Source organism: Scyliorhinus torazame, chromosome 4 (assembly GCF_047496885.1).
Source record: "Scyliorhinus torazame isolate Kashiwa2021f chromosome 4, sScyTor2.1, whole genome shotgun sequence".
Classification (NCBI taxonomy): domain Eukaryota; kingdom Metazoa; phylum Chordata; class Chondrichthyes; order Carcharhiniformes; family Scyliorhinidae; genus Scyliorhinus; species Scyliorhinus torazame.
The window spans coordinates 347,115,712-347,135,428 of NC_092710.1; the positions used below are offsets into that span (position 1 = coordinate 347,115,712).

General features: G+C 49.2%; 1 protein-coding gene across 1 annotated transcript in view; it reads right to left on the bottom strand.

Moving 5' to 3' along the window:
• The window catches only part of LOC140411508 (dynein axonemal heavy chain 8-like), a 2,059,122-nt gene that overhangs the window by 1,572,592 nt on the left and 466,813 nt on the right, over positions 1 to 19,717 (bottom strand). Inside the window, exons 9-10 of the mRNA XM_072500594.1 lie at positions 5,196 to 5,303; positions 5,005 to 5,106 (exon numbers count right to left, since the gene is read on the bottom strand). Of these exons, the coding sequence (XP_072356695.1) occupies positions 5,005 to 5,106; positions 5,196 to 5,303 (210 nt within the window). The remainder of the gene's footprint in view (positions 1 to 5,004; positions 5,107 to 5,195; positions 5,304 to 19,717) is intronic.

A 19,717-nucleotide genomic window follows, 5' to 3' on the forward strand; every position in this document is an offset into this window, starting at 1 on the left:
TGCATCAATCATCTTAGTGACCTCCTCGAAAAACTCTATCAAGTTAGTGAGACAAGACGTCCCCTTCACAAAACCGTGTTGCCTCACGCTAATACGTCCACTTGCTTCCAAATGGGAGTAGATCCTGTCTCGAACAATTCTCTCCAGTAATTTCCCTACCACTGACGTAAGGCTCATCGGCCTGTAGTTCCCTGGATTATCCTTGCTACACTTCTTAAACAAAGGAACAACATTGGCTATTCTCCAGTCCTCCGGGACATCACCTGAGGATAGTGAGGATCCAAAGATTTCTGTCAAGGCCTCAGCAATTTCCTCTCTTGCCTCCTTCAGTATTCTGGGGTAGATCCCATCAGGCCCTGGGGACTTATCCACCTTAATATTTTTCAAGACACCCAATACCTTGTGTTTTTTTGGATCTCAATGTGACCCAGGCTATCTACACACCCTTCTCCAGACTCAACATCCACCAATTTGTTCTCTTTCGTGAATACTGATGCAAAGTATTCATTTAGTACCTCACCCATTTCCTCTGGCTCCACACGTGGATTCCCTTGCCTATCCTTCAGTGGGCCAAACCTTTCCCTGGCTACTCTCTTGCTTTTTATGTATGTGTAAAAAGCCTTGGGATGTTTCTTAACCCTATTTGCTAATGACTTTTCGTGACCTCTTTTAGCCCTCCTGACTCCTTGCTTAAGTCCTTCCTACTTTCCTTATATTCCACACAGGGTTTGTATGTTCCCAGCTTTCTAGCCCTGACAAATGCCTCCTTTTTCTTTTTGACGAGGCCTACAATATCTCTCGTTATCCAAGGTTCCCGAAAATTGCCGTGTTTATCCTTCTTCCTCACAGGAACATGCGGGTCCTGAATTCCTTTCAACTGCCACTTGAAAGCCTCCCACATGACAGATGTTGATTTGCCCTCAAACATCCGCCCCCAATCTAGATTCTTCAGTTCCTGCTTAATATTGTTATAATTAGCCTAACACCAATTTAGCACATTCACCCTAGGTCCACTTTTTTCCTTGTCCACCAGCACTTTAAAACTTACTGAATTGTGGTCACTGTTCCTGAAATGCTCACCTACTGACACTTCGACCACCTGGCCGGGCTCATTCCCCAATACCAGGTCCAGTATAGCCCCTTCCCTAATTGGACTATCTACATATTGTTTTAAGAAGTCCTCCTGGATGCTCCTTACAAACTCTGCCCCGTCCAAGCCCCTAGCACTAAGTGAGTCCCAGTCAATATTGGGGAAGTTAAAGTCTCCCATCACAACAACCTGTTGCTTTTACTCCTTTCCAAAATCTGTCCACCTATCTGCTTCTCTATATCCCGCTGGCTGTTGGGAAGCCTGTAGTAAACCATCAACATTGTGACTGCACCCTTCTTATTCCTGATCTCTACCCATATAGCCTCACTTCCCTCTGAAGTGTCCTCCCGCAGTACAGCTGTGATGCTCTCCCTAACCAGTAGCGCAACTCCTCCACCCCTTTTACCTCCCCCTCTATCCCGCCTGAAACATCTAATTCCTGGAACGTTTAGCTGCCAATCCTGTCCTTCCCTCAACCAGGTCTCTGTAATGGCAATAATATCATAGTTCCAAGTACTAATCCAAGCTCTAAGTTCATCTGCCTTACCCGTTACACTTCTTGCATTAAAACATATGCACTTCAGGCCACAGTCCCGCTGTTTTCAGCAACATCCCCCTGTCTGCTCTTCCTCAGAGCCATACTGGCCCTATTCCCTTGTTCTCCCTCAATTTTTTCACGTTCTGACCTATTGCTCCGGTACCCACCCCCCTGCCATACTAGTTTAAACCATCCCGTGTGACACTAGCAAACCTCGCGGCCAGGATATTTATGCCTCTCCAGTTTAGATGCAACCCGTCCTTCTTATACAGGTTACACCTGCCCCGGAAGAGCTCCCAGTGGTCCAGATAACGGAAACCCCCCCTCCTACACCAGCTGTTTAGCCACGTGTTTAGCTGCTGTATCTTCCTATTTCTAGCCTCACTGCACGTGGCACAGGGAGTAATCCTGAGATTACAACCCTCGAGGTCCTGTCTTGGAGGACTGGAGAACAGCCAATGTTATTCCTTTGTTTAAGAAGCGTAGCAAGGTTAATCCAGGGACCTACAGGCCGGTGAGTCATACGTCAGTGGTAGGGAAATTACTGGAGAGAATTTTTCGAGACAGGATCTACTGCAATTTGGAAGCAAATGGACGTATTAGCGAGAGGCAGCACGGTTTTGTGATAGAGTTTTTCGAGGAGGTCACAAAGATGATTGATGCAGGTAGGGCAGTGGATGTTGTCTATATGGACTTCAGTAAGGCCTTTGACAAGGTCTCTCATAGCAGACTGGTACAAAAGGTGAAGTCACACGGGATCAGGGGTGAGCTGGCAAGATGGATACAGAACTGGCTAGATCATAGAAGGCAGAAAGTAGCAATGGAAGGGGCTTTTCTGATTGGAGGGCTGTGACTAGTGGTGTTCTGCAGGGATCAATGCTGGGACCTTTGCTGTTCGTCGTATATTTAAATGATTTGGAGGAAAATATAACTGGTCTGATTAGTAGGTTTGCGAACGACACAAAGGTTGGTGGAATTGCGGATAGCGATGAGGACTGTCAGAGATACATCAGTATTTAGATCGTTTGGACACTTGGGCGGAGAGATGGCAGGTGGAGTTTAATCCGGACAAATGTGAGGTAATGCATTTTGGAAGGTCTAATGCAGGTAGGGAATATACAGTGAATGGTAGAACCCTCAAGAGTATTGACAGTCAGAGAGATCTAGGTGTACAGGTCCATAGGTCACTGAAAGGGCAACACAGGTGGAGAAGGTAGTCAAGAAGGCATGTGGCATGCTTGCCTTCATTGGCCGTATAAAAATTGGCAAGTCATGTTGCAGCTGTATAGAACCTTAGTTTGGCAAAACTTGGAGTATAGTGTTCAATTCTGGGCGCCACACTACCAGAAGGATATGGAGGCTTTAGAGAGGGTGCAGAAGAGATTTACCAGGATGTTGCCTGGTATGGAGAGCATCAGCTATGAGGAGAGGTTGAAAAAACTCGGTTTGTTCTTCTCACTGGAACGACAGAGGTTGAGGGAGCAACCTGATAGAGATCTACAAAACTATGAGGGGCATAGACAGAGTGTATAGTCAGAGGCTTTTTCCCAGGGTAGAGGGGTCAATTATTAGGGGCATAGGTTTAAGGTGCGAGGGGTATGGTTTAGAGGAGATGTGCGAGGCAGGTTTTTTACACAGAGGGTAGTGGGTGCCTGGGACTCGCTGCCGGAGGAGGTGGTGGAAGCAGGGACGATAGTGACGTTTAAGGGGCATCTTGACAAATACATAAATAGAATGGGAATAGAAGGAGACGGACCCCGGAAGTGCAGAAGATTTTAGTTTAGATGGGCAGCATGGTCGGTACAGGCCTGGAGGGCTGAAGGGCCTGTTCCTGTGCTGTACTTTTCTTTGTTCTTTGTTCTTAAGTAAGGTGCTCTTTTCAAGGGCCAGTGCAGACTCGATGGGCCGAATGGCCTCCTTCTGCATTGTAAATTCTATGACTTCTATGGCTATGACTACATGTCATTGACTAGAGGTGGGAACTCCTAGCAGAGCCGGGGGAAACTGCCTGAAAAAGCCACCACAAATATGCAGAATCGCACCCTATGGGTACAATTTTCTCCCTTTTTTTCAAAATGTTGCCTTGAGAAATGTTGAAGCACTTTGAAAAAAAAAGTAAAGCATGGGATCCACCACGTCATTCTGGTGTGTGCCCCGCCAGCAACCTTGGCTCATGAAAGAAAAGGTCGCCCTGATCAAAAAAATATATAAATTAAAAGGTTCTCCTCACGGAAACGGAAACCACCCCTCACAGACACGGGAGCCCCCGCCCCGGAAGGAACCCCCTCTGCTCCACAGACATGGGAAATCCCTTCCCCTGCCCGGAACACACACCCACACAACCGGTGCCAACCGTGCATATTTTAGGGATTTGGATAGAGTGGTAATTCTGAAGGTATGCTATAGTCATATATGGCTGTGAGTTAGCAGGGAAATCGGGAGATTGTTGGGGGGATAGGTGTTGGTCAAGGCTGGTTGGGGAGTGTAGTTGGGGACAAGGGCTTAGTCAAGCTGGGGAATTGGGAGTTGGAGGAGTCAGGGGTTGAGGCAGTAGTCAGGGGAGCGAAGGGATAGTCAGGGGGATAGTCGAGAATTGGAGGTTACTCAGTTGGGTGGAGTCAGTTGGATTGGGGAATTGAGGGTTGGGATAGTAATCGGGGAATGGGGAAGTTGGGGAATGGGGTAGCTTGGGGAGGGTGGTTGGGGTGGGAATTAGATGGGTTAGGTAATTGGAGGTTGGGGTAGTCGGGGTGGGGGAGTAGTCAGGTGACTAAAGCAGCAGTCGAAGGTTGGGGGATAATTGGACGGGGTAGACGAGGTTGGTGTGGGAGACAAGAGCAGGGTCCAAAGTTATAAGAAAGTCATTAATTAATTGAATAGAGAATTCAAGATTAACTTCTGGTTAGAATTACCATAAGGACTCATTTAGGTGAGATGCATTTGAGGGGAAACTCAGCTTAAATATGAGGATAAATGGAAGAGAAGGCACGGCGGTCCAGTGGTTCGCACTTCTGCCTCAGCGTCAGAGACCCGGCTTCGATTCCCACCATGGGTGACTGTCTGTGTGGAGTTTGCACGTTCTCCCCATATCTGCGTGGGTTTCCTCTGGGTGTGCTGGTTTCCTCTCACAGTCCAAAGATGTGCAGATGGATTGGACATGCTAATTTGTTCCTTTGGGTGAGGTTGCAGGGTGGGGATTGGGCCTAGGTAGGGTGGTCTTTCAGAGGGTCGGTGCAGTCTTGAAGGGCCAAATGATCTTTCTGTACTGTAGGGATTCCATAATATGAGGTTAAATGGGGAAGGGTGGGATAGGCTTGTGTAGACTATAAACACCAGTTGAGTGAATGGTCTGTTTCAGTGTCATAGAAAGTTTTACCTCCATTTTATTAATAACAATTTCAGAATCCTGGTCCCACACACGAGCAGTACCATCTTCAGTAATATATTCTTTGCAGGCTGTAACCATTTGATTTGTGATCTAAAGTTGATAACATACAATATTACAGCAAAATTACCAATATGCAGATCAATTCTGAGAACAATTTATGATCAAATTAAAGTACCAACCTTAATAAAGAGAGAGGTCATCTGTTGAGAAGTGTTGTAGTGTTGAGACACATTATGGATCATTTGAATTGTATTTATCAAATTTGGAACTCCTTTTGTCATAGTGACCTGGAAGTTTAATTATTTAATAACTATGATACTGGAAAGATAAAAATATTTTTAAAAATAAAGCACAGAATTAAAAGTTACAATAATAGCAAAATATTGCAGATCCTGCAATTAAAATAATTATATAGGGCAGCACGGTAGTATAGTGGTTAGCACAATGGCTTCACAGCGCCAGGGTTCAATTCCCTGCTTGGGTCACTGTCTGTGCGGAGTCTGCATGTTCATCCCATGTCTGCGTGGGTTTCCTCCGGGTGCTCCGGTTTCCTCCCACAGTCCAAAGATGTGCAGAGATAGGTGGATTGGCCATGGTAAATTGCCCTTAGTGTCCAAAAAAGGTAAGGTAAGGTGGGGTTATGAGGATAGGGTGGAAGTGTGGGGATAGGGTGGAGGTGTAGGCTTAGGTAGGGTGCTCTTTCCAAAGGCCAGTGCAGACTCAATGGGCCGAATGGCCTCCTTCTGCACTGTGAATTCTGTGATTCTGTGATCTTGTTTGTTCCTGTGAGTGGACTTTTTTAATATATGGGAATAAACTCAAGTCAAAGATCATTATAACCCTTGAAGTCACTGTGAATGTTTGAAGATGGAATGCGAATAGTGTGAATCGTCCTATTGTGCATTATTCATAAAGGACATGCTTTCAGACCAACGTCAAAAGAAGAAAATAATTTGTAGTAACGAATATATAAACGGCAGCAAATAACTGTGGACACAGTAGTTGCAAAATGTAGAACCGCGGCCTGGAAATACTTTGGGGCTGCACCTGCATCGCCAATATTATTTAGCCAGGAATGTAAACTGGGGGCGGAATTTTCCATTATTTTGGTGATGTGTCATTTTGGTCACGAAAACTGGAATCACACTGACTCTGACAGTGCAATTTCATGTCACATTGAGAGGCACTTTAAAAAAATTTCCATGAGATTCACGTCGCGTCCGGTTTCCTCTCACAGTCCAAAAGATGTGCAGGTTAGGTGGATTGGCCATTCTAAATGGCCCTGAGTGCCCAAAAAGGTAAGATGGGGTTACTGGGTTACGGGAATATAGGGGATGGGGATGAAATGGAGGCGTGGGGCTTGGGTAGGGTGCTCTTTCCAAGGGCCGGTGCAGACCCAATGGACTGAATGGCCTCCTTCTGCACTGTAAAGTCTATGATCCCTGATTAACGCCCCCCCCCCCCCCAATTCGGCATGTCCACATCGACTCTTACCAATTTTTACAGATGCACCATAGAAAGCATCCTATCTGGCTGCATCACAGCCTTGTATGGCAACTGCTCGGCCCAAGATCGTAAGAAACTGCAGCGAGTCTTGAACCCAGTCCATCACGCGAACCCATCTCCCATCCATTGACTTTGTCTACACCTCCCACTGCCTTGGGAAAGCGGGCAGCATAATCACAAACACCTCCCACCTGGTTTATTCACTCTTCCAACTTCTTCTATCAGGCAGGAGATACAAAAGTCTGAGAACATGCACTAACTGATTCAAAAGCAACTTCTTCCCCATTATTACCAGACTCTTAAATGACCCTCTTATGTACTGATCTGGGGCGAAATTCTCCCGAAACAGCGCGATGTCTGCCGACTGGCGCCCAGAATGACTCCAATCAGACGGGCATCGCGCCGCCCCAAAGGTGCGGAATGCTCCGCATCTTTGGGGGCCGAGCCCCAACATTGAGGGGCTAGGCCGACGCCGGAGGAATTTCCGCCCCGCCAGCTGGCGGAAACGGCCTTTGTTGCCCCGCCAGCTGGCGCGGAAATGACATCCCCGGGCGGCGCATGCGCGGGAGCGTCAGCGGCCGCTGACAGTTTCCCACGCATGCGTGGTGGAGGGAGTCTCTTCCGCCTCCACCATGGTGGAAACCGTGGCGGAGCCGGAAGGGAAAGAGTGCACCCACGGCACAGGCCCGCCCGAGGATCGGTGGGCCCCGATCACGGGCCAGGCCACCGTGGGGGCACCCCCCGGGGCCAGATCGCCCCGCGCCCCCCCCCCAGGGCCCCGGAGCCCGCCCACGCCGCCTTGTCCCGCCGTTCAAAAGGTGGTTTAATCCACGCCGGCGGGGCAGGCAATTTATCGGCAGGACTTCGGCCCATCCGGGCCGGAGAATCCAGCGGGGGGGGCCCGCCAACCGGCGCGGCCCGATTCCCGCCCCCGCCGAATATCCTGTACCGGAGACTTCGGCAACCGGCGGGGGCGGGATTCACGGCAGCCCCTGGCGATTCTCCAACCCGGCGGGGGGTCGGAGAATGACGCCCCTGATCTCTTTACACATCTTCTCTACTAGTACTGCACTCCTATGTTGCTTCACCCGATGCATGTCGGTCCTTATGTAATTACATGGTAAATTTATGTATGTCCGCTGATTATTTCATGGGTGGAATGACCTGTCTGGACTGTACGCAGAACAATACTTTTCATTGTACCTCGGTACACATGACAATAAAACAAATCCAAATCCAAATCCAAATTACCAACGGCGAGGTTTACTTATGGTATTGAAAATCAGGAAACAGGCACCGTGGTTGCTGAGGGAGTGGGAGAGGTTACAAAAAGTGTCTAACATTGCTCTAGTGTGCTGACAATTGAGCTGCTGGCCAGGGGCATCCTCCAGGATGGGAGGAGTAGCGGGGTCAGCGAGGAAGTGGGACAAAGGGTCAGGATGGACGGGCATGGGCCACCATTGCCGCAGCCTGCAAGGCAGCCATGCAGCTGTGCACACTGCTGACTGCCCACTGTGAACTTAGTGCCATGGGTCTTCTGGGTGCCTCCCAAGGCCACCTCCCCTTCGGCCCCAGCCAATTCAGCAACTGGATGGGTGGGCTCCAGCACAACCAGTGGCATCTTCTTGGCTGGAATGTGGGTGTGTAGGACGTGGAGTGCTTATATGCAGCTCTTCCTTGTCAGGATCTCCAGTATCGATCCTGACCCCATCGTATCACACGGTGGCATGCATTGAAATTGCACTTGTTTCACATGGCGCTGGTGCTAGCCCACTAACTTCTCCTGAATCGCTTTGGGACTGGCACCATTTTCGAGGTCGTAGAGCACCACCAATTCAGTCCCCACGTCAGAACTTATTGCGAGATTCTCTGGAAAAATGTCAAAGCGTAATAGCGAGCGGGAATTGCCGCGAGCTTCCCAGCACTCCGCCCAGCAAGGCAGGCAACGCAATTCAACGTCAATTGGTCACTGAACAAGGCTTCACAGGCTTCTCTTTAACTTTCCCAACATTAACTGGGACAGCCATAGCACTGGGGGTTTGGATGGAGACATCTGTCGAGTGTATTCAGGAAGCATTCCTTATTCAATATGTGGACGGCCCGACTAGAGAGGGGGCAAAACTTGACCTACTCTTGGGGAATAAGGAAGAGCTGGTGACGGAAGTGTTAGTGAGGGATCACTTTGGGACCAGTGACCATAATTCCATTAGTTTTAAGATAGCTATGGAGAATGATAGTTCTGGCCCAAAAGTTAAAATTCTAAATTGGGGCAAAGCCAATTTCGAGGGTATTAGGCGGAACTTTCAAATGTTGATTGGGGGTGCCTATTTGCAAGCAAGAGGACAGCTGGTAAGTGGGAGTTTTTCCCAAAAAGGTGCTAACTAGAGTTCAGGGTGAGCACATTCCTCTTAGAGTACAGGGGACGGCTGGTAGAAGGAGGGAACCCTGGATGACTTGGGATATTGAGGCCATGGTCAAAAGGAAGAAGGAGGCATATGACATGCATAGGCAGCCAGGATCAAGTGGATCTCTTGAAGAGTATAGGGCTTGTCAGAGTAGACATAAGAGAGAAATCAGGAGGGCAAAAAGGGGACATGAGATTGTATTGGCAGATAAGGCAAAGGAAAATCCAAAGAGCTTTTACAGATACATTAAGGGTAAAAAAGTGACAAGGGAGTGGGTAGGGCCTCTTAAGAATAAACAAGGTCATCTATGTGCAGATCCACAAGGGATGAGAGAGGTCCAAAATGAATATTTCTCGTCAGTATTTACTGTTCAGAAAGGCACGAATGTTAGGGAAATTAGGGAAATAAAAAGTGATGTCTTGAGGAGAATACATATTACAGAGAAGGAGGTGCCGAAGGTATTAAAGCGCATCAAGATAGATAAATCCCCGGGACCTGATGAAATGTATCCCAGGATATTGTGAGAGGCTAGGGAGGAAATTGCCGGCCCCCTAGGTGAGATATTTGAATCATCGACAGTCACATAAGAGGTGCCTGCAGATTGGAGGGTAGCAAATGTTGTGCCCTTGTTTAAGAAGGGTTGTAGGAATAAGCCTGTTAACTACAGGCCAGTTAGCCTTACTTCTGTAGTGGGCAAATTGTGAGAAGGTATTCTGAGGGACAGGATCTACAGACATTTAGACAGGCAAGGGAAAGTCAGCATGGCTTTGTAAAGGGAAAGTCATGTCTCACGAATTTGATTGAGATTTTTGCAGGGGTAACCAGGAAGGTAGATGAGGGCAGTGCAGTCGACATTGTCGACATGGATTTAGCAAAGCCTTTGAGAAGATACCGCATGGTAGGTGGTTGCAAAACGGTAGCACGGTAGCATAGTGGTTAGCACAATTGCTTCACAGCTCCAGGGTCCCAGGTTCGATTCCCGGCTTGGGTCACTGTCTGTGTGGAGTCTGTACGTTCTCCCCGTGTGTGCGTGGATTTCCTCCGGGTGCTCAGGTTTCCTCCCACAGTCCAAAGATGTGCAGATTAGGTGGGTTGGCCATGATAAATTGCCCTTAGTGTCCAAAATTGCCGTTAGTGTTGGGTGGGGTTACTGGGTTATGGGCATAGGGTGGAGGTGTGGGCTTGGGTAGGGTGCTCTTTCCAAGAGCTGGTGCAGACTTGATGGGCCGAATGGCCTCCTTCTGCACTGTAAATTCTATGATTCCATGATTCTATGAAAATGTTAAATCTCACGGAATCCAGGGTGAGGTAGCCAATTGGCTACAAAATTGGCTGGGCGACTGAAGCCAAATGGTGGTTGTGGAGGGTTGTTTTTCAAATTGGAGGCCTGTGACCAGCGGTGTGCCTCCAGGATCAGTGCTGGGTCCACTGTCAATTGTTACATATATTATGAATAATAATAATCACTTATTGTCACAAGTAGGCTTCAATGAAGTTACTGTGAGAAGCCCCTAGTTGCCACATTCCGACGGGGAGGCTGGTACGGGAATTGAACCCTCGCTGCTGCCTTGTTCTGCATTACAAGCCAGCTGTTTAGCCCACTGTGCTAAACCAGCCCCATTTATTGTAGCCCCAGATTTATTATATGATTAATAGAATAAATCATATTAATGCATGGGATGAGAACATAGGAGGCATGGTTAGTAAGTTTGCAGATGACACCAAGATTAGTGGTATAGTGGATAGCGAAGAAGGTTATACAAGATTGCAACAGGATCTTGACCAATTGGGCCAGTGGGCCGATGAATGGCAGATGGAGTTTAATTTGGATAAACGTGAGGTGTTGCATTTTGGTAGATCAAATCCAAGCAGGACCCACTCAGTTAATGGAGAGTTGGGGAGAGTTACAGAACAAAGATATCTAGGGATACAGGTTCATTGCTCCTTGAAGGTGGAGTCATAGATGGACAGGGTGGTGAAGAAGGCATTCAGTATGCTAGGTTTTATTGGTCAGAATATTGAATACAGGAGTTGAAACATCTTGTTGATAGGATAGATGCAGGCAGGTTGTTTCCACTGGCGGGTGAAAGCAGAACTAGGGGGCATAGCCTCAAAATAAGGGGTAGTAGATTTAGGACTGAGTTTAGGAGGAACTTTTTCACCCAAAGGGTTGTGAATCTATGGAATTCCTTGCCCAGTGAAGCAGTAGAGGCTCCTTCATGAAATGTTTTTAGATAAAGATGGATCGCTTTTTGAAGAATAAAGGGATTAAGGGTTATGGTGTTCGGGCCGGAAAGTGGAGCTGAGTCCACAAAAGATCAGCCATGATCTCATTGAATGGCGGAGCAGGCTCGAGGGGCCAGATGGCCTACTCCTGCACCTAGTTCTTATAAGTTGTACAAGACATTGGTAAGACTACACATAGAATAGTGTGTTCAATTCTGGTCACCCTATTATAGGAAGGATACTGTTAAACAAGAAAGTGCAGAAGAGATTTACAAGAATGCTACCAAGACTTGATGGTCCGAGTTATAAGGAGAGGCTGGATAGGCTGGGACATTTTTCCCTGGAGCGTAGGAGGCTGAGGGCTGATCTTATAGAGGTCTATAAAATAATGAGGAGCATTAGTCAGGTAGATAGTTGACATCTTTTCCCAAAGGTAGGAGGAGTCTAGAACTAGAGGGCATAGGCTTAAGGTGAGACGTGAGAGATACAAAAGAGACCAGAGGGGAAATTTTTCACACAGAGGGTGATGAGCATCTGGAATGAGCTGCCAGAGGCAGTGATAGAGGCGGGTACAATTTTTTCCTTTGAAAAACAGTTAGACAGTTACATGGGCAGAGTGGGTATAGAGGGATATGGGCCAAATGCGGGTAAATGGGACTAGCTTAGTGATAGAAACTGGACGGCCTGGACAAGCTGGGCAGAAGGGCCTATTTCCATGCTGTAAACATCTATGGCTCTATGATTCTTCTTGTTGCAAATGACGGCTTGCCAGCTGATTCACCGCAACCGCGCTCGCAAACCCCCCCCCCCGCTAACAAGTTCGAGCAGCACTTTAAAAAAATATATATTTTATTGAGGCATTTATATTTTCACACAACAAGCATAATCACAAATCAAAACAAACCAACAGGGCTGTAATTAACAAACTCAACAAAATACCCCACCATCCCGCCTCCCACCATCCCCGCCTCCCCATAATATACACTGATATGTAAAGGGGTTGCAGGTGGCACTTGTTTGGTGTGGTGTGGTGATAGAATTTTGTATAGAGTGTGGTCACGGAAAATGAAGGTGTTTGTGAAAAGGAGCAGAACTCTTGACTCTTTACTCAACAGCAGCCAAAAGCTAACAGTGGTAGCAGAGGATGGTTGCTGTGCAAATGTAAAGATACAACTTTTCCAGAAGAAAAAAAAATTCTGAATCAACCAAGATGTGAGTGAGAAGGGGAAAAAAATATATATATGGCTGAACTTAGAATAAAGATGTCCGGATATTACTGTCCGCCATTATTTTCTGAAAGGACATGTTACGAGCAATGGAGAAGTGCAGTTGTTGTGTAGACTAAAGCAACTGCCTTGGGAAAGAGGAAACAAGGTACGGCATTGGCTCTTTCTCTGCCTTATGAGGGTAAAATCTGAAGCAAAGTGTTTTTTGAACTGGAATTGGAAGAGTAAGACTCAGAAGAAGGTCTAGAGATTCTATTGTGTTTTATGGATAAGATTTATCAAAAGGATGACTTGTTAAGTGCGTGTGAAGCCTGGTCAGAATTTGATAGATTCCTTGAAACAGAGGATATCTCTATTGAGGACTATATAATGGAATTTAGAAGACTATACAAAAGGCTGCACAAACACCGCCTGGAATTTCCACAGTCTGTGTTGGCATTTAAGTTACTGGACTGTACTACAGTGACTAATATAATAATAATCACTTATTGTCACAAGTAGGCTTCAATGAAGTTACTGTGAAAAGCCCAATCTGGATAGGTTGTGTAAGGCTTTCGGGCAATTCGACCTTTTTGGAACTGCCCAAGAATAAAAACTCAGAGACTGTAAACTGACTTTTCAGCCAAGAGAACAGAACCAGTTTTCCCAGCAGGCTTGGTCCGCTGAGCTGAGTAGGGACATAAGTACATAAGTATTTACAAACCCCCCCCTAGGAGCTACAAGGAAGAAGGAGCCAGACAACGAGATAAGATCAAAACACAGACCAAGGGGCACGGGAATACACAGGGGGCCTGCCTGCAAGCAGGACAATGGGATGGTCATAGCCCCATGCAAATGTAAATGACCTGGCCTCCACCAGAGCAGAATCCAATCAACACCCCATCAACATAGCAGCTATCTCCGGAGCAGATGGAAGTCTTTGAAAATCTTCAAGGGAGCTCAACCTCGTTATCTCAAAAAACAGACTGGCGGCGGACCTAGGGGAGGTACTCCCATCTCGACAGGTCTGGCCGGCTCAAAGGGGGCGGGACCAGCGGGAACTTTAAAACTTACCTTTTTCAATGCAAAAGGGGCTGGCCGATCACAGAACAAAGCCAGGTAAAACAATATAAAAGGGGCTGTGTTTTCGATTGGGGGTCTCTTCGTTCTTGGCTCGACCTCTGCACCCCTGACTTGACCTCTGCAGCCTGTGACCGTAAGTACTCTGCAGCAGCTTGCGAATCTCCCTTGACTTTAATAGTGGTTGAGGCTTTGGGGAAGGGAACTTGTTTTGTGCCTTGTGATATTGCTAAAAACTGTGTAATCATAAGAATTTTCGTTGTGTCCGCTATATTACTTTTGAATAGACTTAGTTGTATTAGAGCATAAGATTTTATTGTGTTTCTTCTGTTGATGATTTTGACCTGGGTTTTACAATAAACCTTGATTTGATGATAATTGGAGTCGTTTAAATTCTTCGATCCTTCACCAGCGATTTCTGACCAAGTCATTGTTAAAATACTCCTCACCTTAATTCCGGGTTCAAGAATCGAGGGTCATCTTGAGCGATTCACTCAGGACAGACTGCTGGTTAGGAAATAAACAGCAGTGTCCTATTCTCTCTCTTGGGAAAGCTACTCTAGTGGAGTAGGAACCGGGTGGGTGTTGCCCCACCGGCAAGAGAGAGAGTCACCTGGGTATTGGTAGGGGTCTGGAGATCTGTGTGATATAAGTCTCAGGCTGTCGGTTAGGAATAAACGGCAGGCTTGAATCAGTGCTCTCTTCAGTGGAAGTGTCCCAGTGCGACATCCCCTGGCCTCTGAAGTTTCAGTGCCAGCTGGAGAGAGACACACACAGACATCCAAACCCCAGATATCGGCCCAGTAGTGGAGTAGCGGAGATGGCACCCTCTACAATGGCGACCACGAAGGGACCCCGGTGGTTTGGAGTATGTGACTTGGCAGAGGGGGTGAGGGAACGAAGTAAAATGGAGGAGAGAATCTCCTCGTATTTGTGGCAAAAGGTCAACCTCACCAAACCTTGGGTCTCAGAATTAATCAATGCGGAGCAACCGGTAATGGCAGCTGCTGCATGGACAGAAAGTAAGGCGCACAAAAAGCACTTGGAGAAGGCAGTTTGGCTGGTTTGCCTGTCCGAGCAGGTAGTCAAAACAGAGCAAAGGGTCGCAGAGTTAGAGCAGGAGTTGAGAGAAGTGAGGGCCAGCGCAGGGGACAGCGCTAGCGCAGCGGAACGACTGCGGGAGGAATGGGCAGAAATGAAACAGGAAAGCGAGTCTAACCGGTGTGAGAAGGACTATCTCCACTGCCAGATAGTGGAGGGTAAAGAAAAGGAACGGAGGCTCCAGGAACTCTATGCTCGGAGTACAGAGCAGTGTAGGAAGCTGGAGGGGAAGTTCCGGGACATCCAGGCAGCGTACCGGGTGGCTCGCGAGGAAGTAGGGGACTGTGCCCATGGGCCGTGCCAGGCACGAATAACGGAGTTGGAGGAGGCCTTGTCCAAGGTCAGGGGACAGGTACACCTGGTAGGTCCAGGGGGGTTCCCAAGGGGCAAGGTGCTCCTCGCAGCGGATGATTCCCCACAGGCCAAGGGGAATAGACCGCCTCCTGAGGCACCGGGATCGTGCCCGGGTCGGCAGGCGGGGAACGGACTGCACGTTCAGGGGCAAGTCCAAGGGGGGTCGGCAGGGTACCCCCAGCTGGAGGCGTGTCCGCCTGGTTTCGTATGTGGGTCCCCATGGGATGGGGACAGACCGCTGCCTGGGATGCCGGTGATGGGGCCGGGTCAGCAGGTAGGGTTTGGACCGCCCGGTCAGGGGCAGGTCCAAGGGGGGTCAGTGGTGTATCCCCAGATAGCGGCGTCTCCTATATGGGTAGCTAGCCCGGGGACAGGGGGGCTACCCAACGGGGCAGGAGAGCTGGACAGTGGGGAGGAGGAGCAGGAACCCCAGGTAGGGCAGATGTGCCCTGTCAGGCAAAGAAGGTATGGTCCCCCGGCGGGGATGGCAAATAGGGGACCGGTTGAGGGCGACATTATCGTTCCTCATGGGGCATCCGCGCTCAGGGGCATGGTGGCCCACGTTCCCAGACTAACTCCAAAAGGGGATCCGTCGCTTCATTTTATGGAGGTGGAACAGGCAGCCAGCATCAATGACTGCGACGAAGGGGAGCAAATAAGGATGCTCCTGATGACCCTAGATGCACAGCTATGCAGGACAGTGACCTCTGGGAATGGGGGAAGACCTGACACATGGGCGGCAGCACAGACTGCTGTTCTGGAGGCGATGGGCTTGAATCTGGGGAGCCCTTTCATGAGGGTGGGGGAAACCAAGCAGCAACCAGGGGAATCTCCCACCATGTTCGCAGACAGACTGTGGACTGTCTATATGGAGGCATGCGGGGTTCCCGCGGATAGACGGAATTTAGATGAGAGAACAGCCCACTGGCTGAAGACCCTCGTAGCTAACTGTCTCCCCCACGTTAGGGCAAAGGCCGAACACTGGTTCGACCCGCAGAGTCCGGACCTTAATGAGGCAGAGGTCCTTAGAAAACTCACCCTTGCATATCGCAACGGGGAGAGGAGAGAGGAAAAGCCCCATAAGGGTCAGGTGCATGGAATCACACCAGCACCCCCTAAGAGCGAGTGGAAGCATGAGGGCTCCCGGACCTCCGACAAGAGACCGGTATGCTACGGGTGTGGAAAGACCGGGCATTTCAAGAGGGAGTGTGAGAACCCTAGCAAGGAGGAGAGGGCTCCCGCAGTAGAGAGTCAGACCCCGGCGGCAGGAGCAGCTGCCCCGGAAACCTTCGAGGTAAAGAAACTTTTAGCCTTTTTGCAGAGCCTAGCAGCTGGGTCGGGACAGGTGGCAATGGCAACGGGCCAGGGCCTGCCCGCACCCACACCACAAGAACCCGTATGACTACCCAGGGAGCAGCCTCAGGAAAAAGGGAGCGCAGGGGTAGTTCTAGCCCCAGACCCTGGTCCGGTCCAGGTGCAGAGTCCCATTCTGGAGGCTGCCTCAGCGGCTATTTGCAGTTTAAATCCCTTAAGGTGGGACCCATGCGAACGCCACATCAGTCAATTTAAATTGTTCCACCCCATAAGGGCAAGAAAGAGCAAGGTGGGGGGAAGACTGGGGGTGGTAGTGGAGAAACCCCCCGTAGAATTAACGACGGTGGGGGAGGTCCCTGACTCCACGGTCACACAACCGGTGACAAGGTGCTGTCCCGAAGGGGCAGTCCCAAAGAAACCGACAGTGCTGCAAGCACCCAGCCCAGGGACAGTAACGATTCCCAAGCCCTTACCTGTGGGTCAGGTGGCCTGCCTTAGTATAGAGGCTAAGGAGGCGGAGGAAGTGGAAGTATCACCTTGGGCTTGGGAACCAGTCAGGGGACGAAGGAACAATCGGGTCTCCAAGCCCCCTCTAAGATGGTCCCCATCACAGCTCCCTAGAACCCGGTCCCGCAGTAAGGGGGCCCGAGTAGGAGGGAGCGCTGAGGGATCCCCGAACCCTGTTGGGGAAGGAGAGGCAAGGGGCAGCCCGAACCCCCGGGAGGGGACGGTCTGGCCCGAGCCGTTCGACCAAACAGGCGAACTGCCCCAGTTTAGCGGGGCACAGTTTTAATTTGGCCACCCGGAGACGGGTGGCATTGTATATATCATATTCCTTTTTCTTTTCCCCTGCTAGTTCTAATTAGTGTGTAGTTGTGTGTGAAGTATTTAGGATCGTGGGAACACAGAAGCGCCTGGTGCAATGGTAAAATGATGAAGCACCAGGCACTAGGACCCTGGTGCAGCCGGGCTGTAAACACAGAATCACAGACAGGCTGCGGCAACTTCAAAGCGGGAGCTGCTGCTGCCGCCGGATAGCGGCAGGCACTAGGACCCTGGGGAGCCGGTCTGTAAACACAGAATCACAGACAGGCTGCGGCAACTTCAAAGCGGGAGCTGCTGCTGCCGCTGGATAGAACCCATGCACTTTAAGGTAGGTAGTTCTGTGGAGGCAAGGATGTGTTTTGTTTTTTACAGATGGGGCACCCGACGATGTGGAGTTTGATGATCTTGGCGATGGTGGGACCGGGAGAACTCCGCAGAGGCGAGACAGAAGAGTCCTTCGACTGACCGGGTTAGGGTGACTGAGGGCAGGCGGGTGTGTGTTTAACCTGTGAGGGGGACGTTCCTTTGGGGAGATGGTGGTGGCCCAGGAAGCTGAGGCTGGACATGAGGGATCGGTCCTCGGACTGGGAACGCCTGGACACCGACACCTAACGGACCATCACGGGGTCACCGGGTAGGATCACCGTTTGCGGGGATAAGGGGTGGGCTTCTGACCAGGGCATTTATTTGTGTTCATGGGGATCTACCAAGGCATGTCCACAAGGGGAACTAATCACTTTTGTAAGGTGGTGGCAGAACCCAGGGAACGGGATAAAGTGACCGCACTGGGGAGGGATGTGTAACGCCCAGGGAAGGGATGACTGTAAAAGCTACCGAACTGCTGGTTCAGGTAAAGCGACCCCTGCCCACAGCCCAACCGATCGACCCTCACAACTGTCCAATCACCACCAGGGGGGGGCCTGAGAATGGTTTAGTGTTTGCCCCCACAAAGGAAATGTTGTACAGGGGGTACATTGTGCTGTCGCCTCAGTTGGACTAAACCTCTCAGCTGCAGGTACCGACGACTGAGGAAAATGAAGAGCCTTCATCGGGTCCTGGGGGAGACGCGGGAGAAGCCGTGGTGAAATAAACAGATGCAATTTTAAATAGTTGTATGGATTCGCGGGTTTCAGTTACTTGACTGTGATATATGTACAGGGACCCTTACGTTTGGGGTTCCGGTGAAATGTGTACTTGATTGTGATATATGTACAGGGACCCTTACGTTTGGGGTTCCGGTGAAATGTGTATATGTTACTGTCTGCTTGAATTAAGTATGGTCTTGTCTTTCCCTTTCATTGAAAGCAGGGGCAGCCTAGATTAAGGGAACTGTCTTGGGAATTGTAATTTTGCATGTTGTTGGGGGGGGGGGGCCTACGGTCCACACAAGAGGAAATGATTGCCCTTCACCTGTGTCGATACGGTCCAAGCAGGTAGGGACGTATCGAAGGGGCATCTGTAAGGCTTTCGGGCAATTCGACCTTTTTGGAACTGCCCAAGAATAAAAACTCAGAGACTGTAAACTGACTTTTCAGCCAAGAGAACAGAACCAGTTTTCCCAGCAGGCTTGGTCCGCTGAGCTGAGTAGGGACATAAGTACATAAGTATTTACAAACCCCCCCCTAGGAGCTACAAGGAAGAAGGAGCCAGACAACGAGATAAGATCAAAACACAGACCAAGGGGCACGGGAATACACAGGGGGCCTGCCTGCAAGCAGGACAATGGGATGGTCATAGCCCCATGCAAATGTAAATGACCTGGCCTCCACCAGAGCAGAATCCAATCAACACCCCATCAACATAGCAGCTATCTCCGGAGCAGATGGAAGTCTTTGAAAATCTTCAAGGGAGCTCAACCTCGTTATCTCAAAAAACAGACTGGCGGCGGACCTAGGGGAGGTACTCCCATCTCGACAGGTCTGGCCGGCTCAAAGGGGGCGGGACCAGCGGGAACTTTAAAACTTACCTTTTTCAATGCAAAAGGGGCTGGCCGATCACAGAACAAAGCCAGGTAAAACAATATAAAAGGGGCTGTGTTTTCGATTGGGGGTCTCTTCGTTCTTGGCTCGACCTCTGCACCCCTGACTTGACCTCTGCAGCCTGTGACCGTAAGTACTCTGCAGCAGCTTGCGAAACTCCCTTGACTTTAATAGTGATTGAGGCTTTGGGGAAGGGAACTTGTTTTGTGCCTTGTGATATTGCTAAAAACTGTGTAATCATAAGAATTTTCGTTGTGTCCGCTATATTACTTTTGAATAGACTTAGTTGTATTAGAGCATAAGATTTTATTGTGTTTCTTCTGTTGATGATTTTGACCTGGGTTTTACAATAAACCTTGATTTGATGATAATTGGAGTCGTTTAAATTCTTCGATCCTTCACCAGCGATCTCTGACCAAGTCATTGTTAAAATACTCCTCACCTTAATTCCGGGTTCAAGAATCGAGGGTCATCTTGAGCGATCCACTCAGGACAGACTGCTGGTTAGGAAATAAACAGCAGTGTCCTATTCTCTCTCTTGGGAAAGCTACTCTAGTGGAGTAGGAACCGGGTGGGTGTTGCCCCACCGGCAAGAGAGAGAGTCACCTGGGTATTGGTAGGGGTCTGGAGATCTGTGTGATATAAGTCTCAGGCTGTCGGTTAGGAATAAACGGCAGGCTTGAATCAGTGCTCTCTTCAGTGGAAG